General features: G+C 50.1%; 2 protein-coding genes across 12 annotated transcripts in view; one reads left to right on the top strand and one right to left on the bottom strand.

Annotated features, from left to right (window-relative positions):
• The window catches only part of KCTD10 (potassium channel tetramerization domain containing 10), a 44684-nt gene extending 33507 nt beyond the window's left edge, over nucleotides 1-11177 (bottom strand). For all 7 annotated transcript variants that reach the window (XR_016387513.1, XR_016387516.1, XR_016387514.1 and 4 more), the window contains exons 1-2: nucleotides 11063-11177; nucleotides 3666-3879 (exon numbers count right to left, since the gene is read on the bottom strand). Coding sequence is in view for 2 of the 7 variants with exons in the window: in XM_022550881.3 (XP_022406589.1) it covers nucleotides 3666-3879; nucleotides 11063-11065 (217 nt within the window). In the remaining 5 variants the exon portion in view is untranslated. The remainder of the gene's footprint in view (nucleotides 1-3665; nucleotides 3880-11062) is intronic.
• Nucleotides 11178-11436: 259 nt separating this feature from the next.
• Nucleotides 11437-12518, top strand: part of UBE3B (ubiquitin protein ligase E3B) — a 57592-nt gene continuing 56510 nt past the window's right edge. For 4 of the 5 annotated variants that reach the window (XM_089894585.1, XM_022550869.3, XM_089894584.1 and 1 more), the window contains exon 1: nucleotides 11437-11596. The gene's annotated coding sequence lies outside the window, so the exon portion shown is untranslated. The remainder of the gene's footprint in view (nucleotides 11597-12518) is intronic. The other variant, XM_022550871.3, reaches the window with a different exon arrangement.

Raw genomic sequence — 12518 nt, 5'->3', positions numbered from 1 at the left:
GAGGCAGAGAGGGTAAAGAGAAGCCCCATGGGTCCAGGTAATGTTTTAGTCCTTGTCTGAGTCGGGGCACAGGGGAGTTTGTTACATTATGCAGTTTAAACGCTTTCAACTTATTTCAGAATTTTGCATAAGGCAGGAGGCCTGCGGGTACTGCAGTTTTCCTGCTTATTCCACTGCCCCACTGGTTTTCTAGGGAATGCCTACTGATAATTAGATTAATGACTCTCTTCTCTGATCTAGTTTATAGACTTCCTTACTCCAAAAACATTAGCCAGAGACCAGACACCATTTAAGGCGGGAAAGTACTACAAGCAACAGGGACGAGGCAGGCAACTACAGGTGAGGGCCGGACAGAAGTCGTGTTACGAAAGGGCCACATAAATCCACCCGCCAATGACGACAATGACAAGGGCTCTGGGAGAAATTCTAGCACTGCAGGAACTGAACCTTTCTGGGGAGGAGTCTGGGAAAGGCCTAATCACTGCCACCGTGTCCTCTCAGAAGAGCGACCCCTGTAGGGGGAACGTGAGACCGCAACACCCTCATCCCACAAGGCCAAGGCAGGCCACTTCTCCACAGCGTACTGAGACCCTTCCCCACAGCCCCGGCCCCTCTACACCCCAGCCCAGGCAGGACTAAAGCAATAACAGACAGCCCCCATTTACTGAGTCTCCCAAAGTGCCGGGCATTCTGTCAAGGGCTTTCTAACGTCCTCATGTAATCCCCATGACAACCCCGAAAAGCATTATCATTTGCAACTTTTAAATGAGGAAAGAGGCTCAGAGAAAAAGTCACTCGACTAGTTTCACATCACCAGTGAACAGCAAATGAGCCTGTGTGAGCACAATGCCCAATACGAGGAAACTGCTCCATAGCGGTTAGCTGGGACAGCTACCATGGGACACAGCAGGACTCAAATCCAGGTCCACCTCCAACACCCACGCTCCTCTCTGTTGAGGAATTACGTGCACACGGTATACAACTCAGGCAGGCAGAAGGGCGTGTAGTGCAAGAGAGTCTGCCACCCACCCAGCACCCCAGGTCCCCTCCCCAGAAGCAACCAGCTTCTCAGGTATCCTGTACAGATTTCTAGCAACACAATGCATATACTGTTCGGTATCTTCAGAGCCCCTGTTCTTTAACCAGCATGCCGTCCTGCTGGCTTCACTCGCCTGGGTGAGCCGCACTTGGCATTTGGGCCTGTTTGTGGCAAATTTCACTGCCAGCGACAAGCTTCCTGCCTGAAGGCCAGGGTAAAGCTGTGAGATGCAGAAAGTCTACCGCGTTTTGTAGATCCAAGGGTGTGCTTAGGCCATGGGTCAGGCTGGGCAGTGTACTCCCCAGGGGCCAACAGGATTGCTCTGCCAGCACAGCGCTGGCTGGAAGACCAGACACTCAGCCTGACATCCCAGGCCCAAAAGGGCTTCATCTCTAAGCTGGTGGTTGGACCATAAGGCTGCCACACTCAGACGACCAGGCCTAGGGCTGGGCCCACATCAAACCACGCACAACAGACAGTAAGAGCCAGCAAGTCCCGGGTTCAGTAGCTTCATCATTTCCAGCCCTGTAGCTTTTGAAAAAGCATTTCACCTCTCTGAGATGTGGATTTCTCCCTTAGCAACTGGTAACAGCAGCCACCCCTTAAAGGGTTAAGGTGAGGCTTAAATGAAACAAAACCCATAAAAGGCCATACTGTGAGCTTTTCATTATGACTTGAAGGGGGCTGGAGTTCTGTGAAGTGGAAACAGCTGAGGTTTGGAGTGTCAAGGCAGCACTGCTTCCCTGGAGATGCTGGGTTTTCCACGAAGCACCGAGGAAGGACATCCTCTGGCAGCTGTTTAGAAGCCTGCACAGGCCCAATGGTTCCACTCTCGTGCGTCTCCCAGTTGGGGGATGGGAAAGCTTGTGGACTCTGTCTCCTTTGTGACACAGCATCAAGCCACCAAGGTGAGGGCTCTTAAGGAGACACGGCTTCCACTTTGCCTTGGAAGCAAGCCAGCCGCTTTTCCTGAGCCCCGCCAGAGGCTGGGCAGGGCGGAAGAAAGGCCACAACAATCGTGGGGTCTCAGATAAGGTCCACTTCCTTCAGCAGCTGGGGTGCTATTGTCTTGATTTCCACAAATACTCCCGGGCCATGCTGGGTGCGGCCCAGCAGAGGGGATCCTCCTACTCATAAAAACCCTGGCGTTTTCTGGGTGGGGCACTGAGGCAGCTCTGGGGCTCTGACCTCATTCACCTGCTGCTAGGCCAGAAACCCGAGTTTGTGGGGAGCCCAGGGAAGTGGGACTGAAGGTCCCCCAGCAGCCTGGCTTCTCCAGGACACAGAGGGAGACGCCCCCACTAGCCGACAGTCCAGGGTGTGGCCCACTTAGCATAGGAGAACGCGCTGTGCACACCAGGCCCAGAGCCCCCAATCCCACCCCTGTGTCAAAACTCGCCACTCTTCCAGGAACTACCATCTCGAGAAAGGCAGGGGCATCAGCACAGAGGCCAGCCTCGGAAACAGGTACGGTAGGGTCAAGCCAAGCCGTGGTCTGGCCTGGTCTCAAGCAAGCTCAGGCCAAGGAATGAAGGATGGGGCCATCTTTAAACCTCATGTGACCTGCCCCATAAACCCAGCCAAAGAAGGATGCTCCCTCTTGCAGGGGTCTGAGCGTTCCAGGTGGGTGGAAGTAGTTATGGGAAGTAGGACCACTTTAAACAATTCTTTGCCTTTCATTAACATGACTTTCCACAAAAAGAAAAAAAAAAACCACACACTGGGGACTTCCCTGGTGGTCCAGTGGGTAAGACTCCACGCTCCCAATGCAGGGGGCCCGGGTTCGATCCCTGGTCAGGGAACTAGATCCCGCATGCATGCTGCAACTAAGAAGCTCGCATGCCGCAACTAAGAAGTCCGCATGCCACAACTAAGTTCCCATGCCGCAACTAAAAACAAGCAAAAACAAAAACAAAAAACCCACGCATTGAATATACATATATTGAATGCTTACTATGGGCCAGCAGTCCCCCCGGTGTGGGTGTCATTGTGCCCATTTGCCAGATGGAGAAATGAGACAACGACAGGCTAAACAACTTGATTAGGGTCACCAGACAAGAAAATGGGGAGCTGAGACTCCAAAATCCAGGTTTGTGAGCCTTTTATCAGGACCCCATCCTAGGAGGACAACGGTCCAGAGAAAACGCTCCCACCTCTGTCACACTCGAGTTTCACTCTGACATCACAGAATCATGACCGAGAGAATGGGAAGAGAGCCAACCAGGGCAGCCAGTCCAGCGTCCACTATACAGAGCTGATGCCTGGGGTGGGGAAGTGACTTTCTCACAGTCACACTGCAAATCAACAGCTAAGTCGAGATTATGATCCCCCCATCCCGCTGACTCCTACTCATCTTCAGCTCTCAGCTTAGGTGTCACCTCCTCAGGGAAGCCCTCCTTGACCACCTCCCCCTCCCCCCCCGATTAGATCCAGTCTTCCTGTTACTCACTCTCAAGGCTCCCTGCACGCCCAGTAACACTGAGCACAACAGGAAACCTGGGCCTGTGGACACTGCCTGTTTCACGTTGGTTTTCTGAACTGGAAGGAAGCCCTCGACCACAAGCATGTCCCGGAGGCTGGGCTTACCTTCACTATCCCAGAGGCACGTCCCGGAGGCTGGGCTTACCTTCACTGTCCGTGAGCACCTCCATGCGCCCGCTGAACATGGCCTTCAGCATGGTGTCCTGCTTGGTCAGCGTCTGCATGGTGGTGTAGTACAGGGCTCCGCCCACGTTCAGCTTCACGTACTTGGAACTGGGGCTCGTGCCCTTGAACGAAGTGGTGCGGGTCGCAGCTGCTGGCACCGCTGAGCTCACCACACTTTCTCCTGACATCTCTTCCTGCCAGGGGACAAACACAGGGGCACTAGGGTCCCAGCACCAGGCCTGATTTACTTTTCTCAGCCAGTGTGCTGCAGCTGGCCTCCAGATGTGTTCTGCTTAGTCCAAGTGTATACTGCATTGAAAACAAAGTTTGCTCCCAGCGTTGACAACTCGGGAGAATTCACAGGAAAATCTGAGTTTCTGGCTTCTCTTAAAATCAGAGGCCAACTAGGCCAGCAGGGGAACCAGTGGTGGGAGCTGGGGCGTCGGCTAACCCATTGGGAGAAGCATGCACTCCCCAACCTGCCCCAAACTCCAAGCAGACAGCCTCATACACTGGCTTCACTGCTGACCCTGCAAGTACCAGTTTGCCACTAAGTCTTGCATTACAAGGACTTCCTTTGTGCCCACTACCCGTATAAATGAACACCCTGGCTGTATCCTAAAGTGGCCAAAAGCACTGCCAAGGTCCCGTTTCCTTACTGCTATGCACAATGGAACAGCTAAAAGTGCCACTTTTCCGTTGAATTACCCATGAAACAAGCTTTCAGGAAATTGAGTGGGGTCTCAACTACCATCCCCTTACAGGGAATAAGTGTTTCTAAGTACTCAACAAAAGACATAAAAACTCTTGGAAGCAAGTTATTGCAAATTGGAGACTTCCTGTACTAGTACTTCCCCAAACAGTAAGATCCGCTGAGTCTCCCTAAAGAGCACTGCCAGCGACCATGTACATCCCCGTAAGAGAAATGGATGCAGTGTCTGATCTAAGCAGACGCAGGAAAGGAGACTGGTACCTGGCATGTGTGTATTCAAAGAAAACTTTTCTTTTTTACCAAATTTTATTTTTTTTAATTGAAGTCTAGCTGATTTACAACGTTGTGCCCATCTCTGCTGTACAGCAAAGTGGCTCAGTTATACACATTTTTAATATTCTTTTCCATTATGTTTATCATAGGATACTGAATATAGCTGCCCGTGCTATACAGTAGGACCTTGTTTATCCATCCTATATATAATAGTTTACATCTGCTAATCCCAGACTCCCAATAGAAAACTTTTCTTGAATAGGGAACATTCTATAGCTGAAGATTCCAAGAGTGGCTGAGTCTTTACTGGATCTGGAGCACAGCACTGAGGAGGCAGCCCCTGCTGGCCACGAGCTGGCCCAGCACTCACGCCGAGGCCTCGGGGTTCCCACAGAATGTGAATGACTCCACAGCACATCACCAGCAGACAAGGCAACTCGGCAGCGGATGCATCAAGACACAAGCGAGGCCCCTCTGTAATTACGTCTGAACACAGACAAAAACAAGGACATCGTCCCCCAAAAAATGACCAATAAGGGTCATCATGGCTGCTTCTTTACCAATTAGAGCCCCATTCCATCCTTCCCGCCTTCAAGTGAGGAATTACTAAGACCCAATCCCAGAATTAGCCCTGTTTCCCAGCAGCATTCAACACAGAGCAAAGCCCCACTTCCTGAGTCCTTCCCACAATCACCCGCCAGAAGCCCGAGTCCTCTTTCTGAGACTCCCCACAGTTCTCCCTCAATGCACCAAGAAAACAAACCCAACTATGACTACAGACATACTCTTGCTGGTTTCAGCTGGAGGGCACTGACAACACAAAACCTTTAAAACTATACCCTGGACTGAAAAAGGACTGTTTTTGTTTTTTTTTTATTCTTTATGCTTTTTTTTTTTACAGACCTCCCACAATAAACACATATTACATTTATAGCTGGTAAAACACAACTGTTATTTTTTTAGAATTTATTTATTCATTTTTAATGTATTCATTTATTTATTTTTTGGCTGCTTTGGGTCTTCGTTGCTGCACACAGGCTTTCTCTAGTTGAGGTGAGTGGGGGCTACTCTTCCTTGCGGTGTGCAGGCTTCTCAATGCGGTGGCTTCTCTTGTTGAGAACACAGGCTCTAGGCACACAGGCTTCATTAGTTGTGGCACGCGGGCCTCAGTAGTTGTGGCTTGCGAGCTCTAGAGCACAGGCTCAGTAGTTGTGGCACACGGGCTTAGTTGTTCCGTGACATGTGAGATATTCCTGGACCAGGGCTCGAACCCAAGTCCCCTGCATTGGCAGGCGGATTCTTAAGCACTGCGCCAACAGGAAAGTCCCCACAAGTGTTATTTTTTAAATGGGCTAAGGGACTAATGAGTGGCAACCTGCCATCCACCAGTGATAGTAGAGGCAATGGCCAACTTGCTTGACCTCCATCCCCTCAAAAGAATGGCTGGGAAATCACCCACTGGGGAACCCACTGTTGTCAGGGCGCTGCAGAATGACACGGATGAAGGATGGCCTCCTGGAGAGAAAGGCGTTTTCTCAAGAAACTGTTCCTGCTTCGTTCACCAAGTGAAAACATCACAAGAAGGTTAAGTTTTCAAAAGCGCAGGCTTAGCTCACCTGGGGTCTCTGTGGCCTGATGCCAAGCACAAAAGACAGAGGCCAAGAGGAAGCAGTGATGCCTCCCTCCTAGCTTTCGTGTGAAATCAGTCCTCAGAGACCTGCCACTAACAGTTATGACCAATCATTTCCCCCAGAAAGACACGCTGTCCATTTGATGGCAGAAATGGCTTATGGGAGTAAAGAGTTTCAGAAAACTCTAAAGACCTGGAGCAGGGGGGAAAGAAAAGCTTATAATTATGGATTGGGAGTTTTTTTGGGGGAAGGGGGTTAGTTAAGGAAATTTGCCCCCAAACGGAAATACTTTTTTAAGCACCCATTTCAGATCTAAATTTATACAAAAATGAATATGTTTTTGGAAAATGGTACGGCATTTTGTAAGGCACTTACCGTGAAACAGACAAAAAAAGTCATAAAGAATAATTTTATGTGCTGTACTTTTTTGGCTTTCCAATACCTTTTTTTTTTTTTTTTTTTTTTGCGGTACACGGGCCTCTCACTGCTGTGGCCTCTCCCGTTGTGGAGCACAGGCTCCGGACGCACAGGCTCAGCAGCCATGGCTCACGGGCCCAGCCACTCCGCGGCATGTGGGATCTTCCCAGACCGGGGCACGAACCCATGTTCCCTGCACGGGCAGGCGGACTTTCAACCACTGCGCCACCAGGGAAGCCCCTCCTTACCTTTTTAAAGATAATCTGCATACACTAAAGTGTATTTTAAGTTTTAAGAGTTTGATGTTTTTAAAAGTTTGTTTTTAAGAGATGTTTTTAAGAATTTTTAAGAGTTTGATGTATTTAAAGATAATTTGCATACACTAAAGTGTATTTTAAGTTTTAAGAGTTTGATGAGTTTGGGTCAACTTATGCATCTATGTAGCCCCTACTCAAATCAAGATAGAGAACATTTCCATCACTCCAGAAAGCCCCTCCCTGACCCTTTCCCACTCCTCCCTTCCAGGAGATACCACCGTTTTAATTTCTATCACCACATACTACCATTTAAATCCAAACAATGCTGGAAGACAGTTATCACTATCTTCATTTTGTGGACTTGGATACCTCAGCCCACAGACAATCAGTCACTTCTCCAAGTGCACTGGTGACGGAGGTGTCTTGATGAGGAAGCGAGTGAAGGATGTGGGCAAGTCCTGCCTGGCCCCAAGCCCATGGTTTTATCAATGGTCATGCTTGGTATATACAGAGCTATGACACAGAAATTGAGAAAGGGGGCCCCACCCCCCCATTCTTCAGAAAGTACAAAAAAGCTCTGAAAGAAAGACAGGAGGTCATGTGTGGCTGAGAGCTTGGGTTTGGAAGTCAGACCTGAGTTTAGGCCCCAAGCCCTGCCACTTACCAGCTGTCTGAGTCTAGTCCCGTCTAGCGAGTGGGGACAGCGGCCACACCTTCCAGGGCTGCGAGGCCCCAGAGAGCACTCAGCCCAGCCCCTGCCTCAGAGCAACACAAAGCACTCAAACTACGATGATCTGGGAATGCGCTCCAAGTCTCAAATTATCTTCTCTTTTAAGTCCATTTCCAGGTCTACTGACATTCGACCGAAACACTAAGAGAGAAAGGCAGAAACCATCCTGATCTAGCTTGAGACTTCCAAGTAGACAGAGAAAGCCCTGAACCTTACCAGAGCCCACCCTTCTAAAGGTCAGTCACTTCAATACTAGGAGAGGCCCTTGGAAAAAAGATTCTGGCTGTGTTCATCCCTAAGCCTGAGTCGCAGGGAGCGGAGGACACAAAGCAGTAGGCAATGAGCCTCTCACAGCAAACCTCTCTTCGGAGGCCTCCTCAGCCATCCTTGCTGGGATCCTGCCTTTGTTTCATCGTTAATGAGGTTGGGGAGGTGAGGCAGGAGAGAGCACAACTGGTTACAAGAAACAGAGGTAATTAACACTTGCAGTATTGGTTACTGATTCTACTCAATCAGAAGTTTATTCCAGTTAGATCAGTAAGTCCAGGCTTCTCTTTCCCACCTCTCCTGAGCATACTGCAGCTGATTCTAAACAGTGGCTCTCCACTTTAAAAAAAATCCTGATGCCTGGGCCTTACTCAGGGAAATTCTGATGCAATTGGTCTGGGGGTGTGGCTAGGCAATAGCACTTTAGAATTCCAACTCCCTAGGTGATTCCAATGTGCAGCCAAGATTTCAACCCGCTGTTCTAAAAGTTCTGTGTCGCCCCACTCCAATCAGCCTACATTTAACTTCCTGGTCTTGGAGAAGCTCCCCAACCTCTGGCTCTATAAGCCCTATGAATTTCTGACCACACAGAAAAACAAACCAAATCGGAAACAAAAGCAGGCCCCTGCTTCACAGCTTCAGGCCGCACACAGACAAGCAGCAACTGTATGCATGCTTAAAAAATAAAAATCAGCCTAAGGGGTAAAACCTCCGACTCAAAAGGAGACCCAGGCAAGTACAACAGGAAAAAAGGCACCAAATCCCTCACCCTTCGAAGTTTCCTCTATCTCTCTCTGTAGACCTGTCTCGCGCGCGCGCGTGTGTGTGTGTGTGTGTTGGAGATGTGTGTAGAAAGTCTGAATAAGAGTTCAGCAAACCTAAACCTGCAGTTCTGTGTGATGTTCAGACAAATGGCTTCACCGAGTCTCAGCTTCCTAACTTGTAAAATGAAGTTAAAGCCATAATCTTCAGAATAACCCTCAAGGAATAAATGTTTAAGTATTTAGTGTAGTTTCCCTTTTGCTCAAGTTGTCCTTGAGGCCAGAGCTTCCCAGCCTTGGCTGTACTGGAATCACCTGGGTGCACTTAAAAAGTGGTGATTCCTTGGCTTCACCCAGAACAATTAATCAAATTGGGGAAGGGCACGGCAACTCAAACTAGTGTTTAAAAAGCTCTTCAGGTGATTTTAATGTGCAGCCACAAAGCTCAGGTGTTTCTTTAACTAGCTAAGAGTCATTGTCTTGAGGCTAATTATAAAACTCCCCCTACCCTCCAAATCAGGGCACTTCTACAACTCAGAGGTCTGCTGTTCCATTTCAACAAAACTAAATTCAACCAGTGGACTTCCCTGGTGGCGCAGTAGTTAAGAATCCGCCTGCCAATGCAGGGGAAACGGGTTTGAGCCCTGGTCCAAGAAGATCCCACATGCCGCAGAGCAACTAAGCCCGTGCACCACAACTACTGAGCCTGTGTGCCGCAACTACTGAAGCCCGGGCGCCTAGAGACCACGCACCACAACGAAGAGTAGCCCCTGCTCGCCGCAACTAGATAAAGCCTGCGCGCAGCAATGGAGACCCAATGCAGCCAAAAATAAATAATAAATTTATGAAAAAAATAAAAAAGAAATTCAACCAACCACATAACTGTAGCATTATTTTGCATCCAAAACTTACAGGACAGCCACTGATATTTCCAAGAGTTTTGTCGAATTACTCTCTCTTCCTGTGTTGTGCACACAAACCATTGGCCTATTTCTTTCAGGCTAGTGAGGAAAACGTTATCATCACTCCCATTTTTAAGGGGAGAAAAGTAAGTACCAGAACTGTTAGGATCCTCTGACTCCCACTCTCATGCACCTCTCGTTACAGAGCCCAAATCAAGAAATCATCACTCTCATCCCCTGCAGGGCTTGCTAAAACAGATTGCTGGTCCCCACCCCGAGACTGACTCAGTAGTCTGGTAGGTCTAGAAAACTTGGCCATTTCTAACAAGTTCCCAGGTGATGCTGCTGGTCTGGGGACCACCGTTTGAGAACCACTGCTTTAATGACTTCTCTCCCTCAAGTGAAACTTACTTTGCACAAAATGGAGCTGTTCAAAGTCAGATACGGGTTGAATCTTTTTTTTCTTCAACATTGGCCTTGGGACCGGTGTTCCCTAAAGACTGCACTTGCCAGGTTAAAGACTTGGGGCAAACAAGTAAAAAGAGGGTCTGGGCTGAACTTTGGTCATTCCCACCCAGGGAAAAAGGGCTATTCAAGAACAGACCCTTGAAGGATTCCAAGCACAGAGAAACTTCCTACAGCTAGAAGAGTGTAAGGGATCCCCAGCTCCTTAGCTGTGGCCACCCCGGGTCTCGACGCAAGTGACTAGATAGGTACCCAGGCGCCAATTAAGGCGCTGGATTCCGTGGCGAAGGTACCCTGACCTCGGGACCCTGGCATCATACCTCCGCGGAGTTCCCAGCACCGAGCGCACGCCCACCGGCGGGCTCCCTCGGTTTCTTTCCTCCGCTCCACTGGCCCGTGTGTTCAGACGCACTTGTAAGCCTCGTCCCCACTTCACCGAAACCCAGCGACTCTAGCATAACTTCCAAAAACCCCGAACACTCCGCTCCAAGGAATCCCACTTCGCCCTCTCATAAATTACCCATTCTCCTTCACAGCCCTGCCCAAATCCTCATTTTCCACTCCAGATGTCTATCTTCAGTGACATCTCTTTGTTCTCTTTACAATCACCAATTCTCATTTCCGACCAGCGCTGAAGTCTCAGAGACTGCCCCCCCACTCATCCATGCACATATACTCCACGAGCCCAAATGCCCTTTCCCGGATCCCCCAACAGCCAGGGACAGCAGTCCCCTACACACCTACCTACACACACACACACACACACACACGCACACTTCTCCGTCCAGAGCCCTTCCCCCACCCCCGGCCTCGCCCCCCATCCATTCCCCCAACCGCCTCTCTCCTATCGCGACAGCCCCTCATCAAACCCCCTCCTCTCGGTCCTTGCCCCCTTTATTCTACCTCTGTCCCGCTCTCTCGCCCGCCCAGAGCCCCCAGTCCGCGGGCAACGCCCTCCTTACCATGAAAAGCCGGAGGACGCCGGAGTCTCCAAACCCGGACTAAGAAAGACAGGAAACACCCAGCTCGCGTGAGCCTAGGGCGGAGGCGGGGCCGGGGCGAGGATTTCCGCACTCGGCCACGCCACTTCCGCCCCGCAGAGGACACCTTCCTAAAGGGTCCGTTGTACTCCTTGATATCGGCCGCTTTCCTTCAAAGTTCCCTGGTTGGAATGGGTTGCATCTCTTCTCGGCTGGGTCAGGCATTTATCCCGCTCCTAATGCTCCGCTTTTTCGGCTTCCATAGAGGAGGACAAGGTGCAGGGAGGTTTTCCTTTCCGGACGAAGAAGCTCTTCGGAACTGTCGTTTACCGGAACTGGATAGTTGTTTCCCGGCGGAGCTCTCAGAGTGAACATCCCGGGGCAAGATGGCGGTCGGGCCTCGGCTGCTGCCCCGGGTCAGGCAGAGCTCGGGGGTCTTGGGCTGAGGCGGTGGTAAACTACGGCCCCGACCCCGAGCGCGGGGGCCTCGAGCGGATAAAGGTCTACGGCCTGCGGGTAGCGAGTGGCAACAGGGTTGTGGGTTCTCTGGGTAGTGGGGCCGGGGACTTGGAGGGAGGTGCCCTTGGGGCTGGGTCCCTGCTTCTCCTAGTCGGAGGGGCAGGTGCTGGGGGCTGGCTTTCGGGTTCCGGTGGGGGGTGGGGAGGGGTTCTCCGTGACCTTTTTATCTCTGGGGGAGGGGTTCTCCGTGACCTTTTTATCTCTGGGGTCAATGAGATAAAAAGGGGCAATAGGCCTTTATAAGCGGAGTAGCGCTGGACGAAAAAGATTTGTTATTGTGATTATTGATGCCGGGGAAAGACGCCGGGCCGCAGGAGTCACCCAAACCGGAGTTCGAACCCTACTCACTGTAACCTTGGGTGAATTCTGTCTCCTCTCTGAGCCCAGTTTCCAACTCTGTGAAATGGAGTAATTAGCTCGTGTCACAAAAGGGTGTTGTGTAATTAAACTTTTAGAACCATGTCTGACATTCAGCGCTTAATGGAAGCAGCTGGTGTTAATGATACCAATAAAGGAAAGCTTGGTAGTAATTTGACTTTTAGCCCCATGGGCAGCCTTGCATTCTCGATTTTTCTTTGCCTTCCGTGAATAGTGGCGTCCCTGGGTCTTCTCTGTTGCACTTAAAATAAATAATTGCTTTGGGGTTAGAAGTGGGTTCAAATTCAGGAGCCTAGTGACCTCTGACAAGTCATGTCCCTTTCTACATTTCATTTTCTCTGTGTGAAGGTGGGATTTGAAAGCATGCACCTACATAGGCTGTAGCCTTCAAAACCTGTTGCTTATTCTTAAGAAAGTTAGACTGTTGAGACCTGATAGAGCTGAAAAGACAGAGGTGGTTAAATATTTGTACAGTGTCTGATCCATGGTCCACCCCTAACAAATGGTCATTCAACCAGGTCATTCAACCTAGCTGCCCAGC

Source organism: Delphinapterus leucas, chromosome 14 (assembly GCF_059928025.1).
Source record: "Delphinapterus leucas isolate spDelLeu-1000000601 "Yukka" chromosome 14, BTC_Dleu_Yukka2, whole genome shotgun sequence".
Taxonomy (NCBI): domain Eukaryota; kingdom Metazoa; phylum Chordata; class Mammalia; order Artiodactyla; family Monodontidae; genus Delphinapterus; species Delphinapterus leucas.
This window is presented reverse-complemented; position numbering and strand designations above follow the sequence as displayed.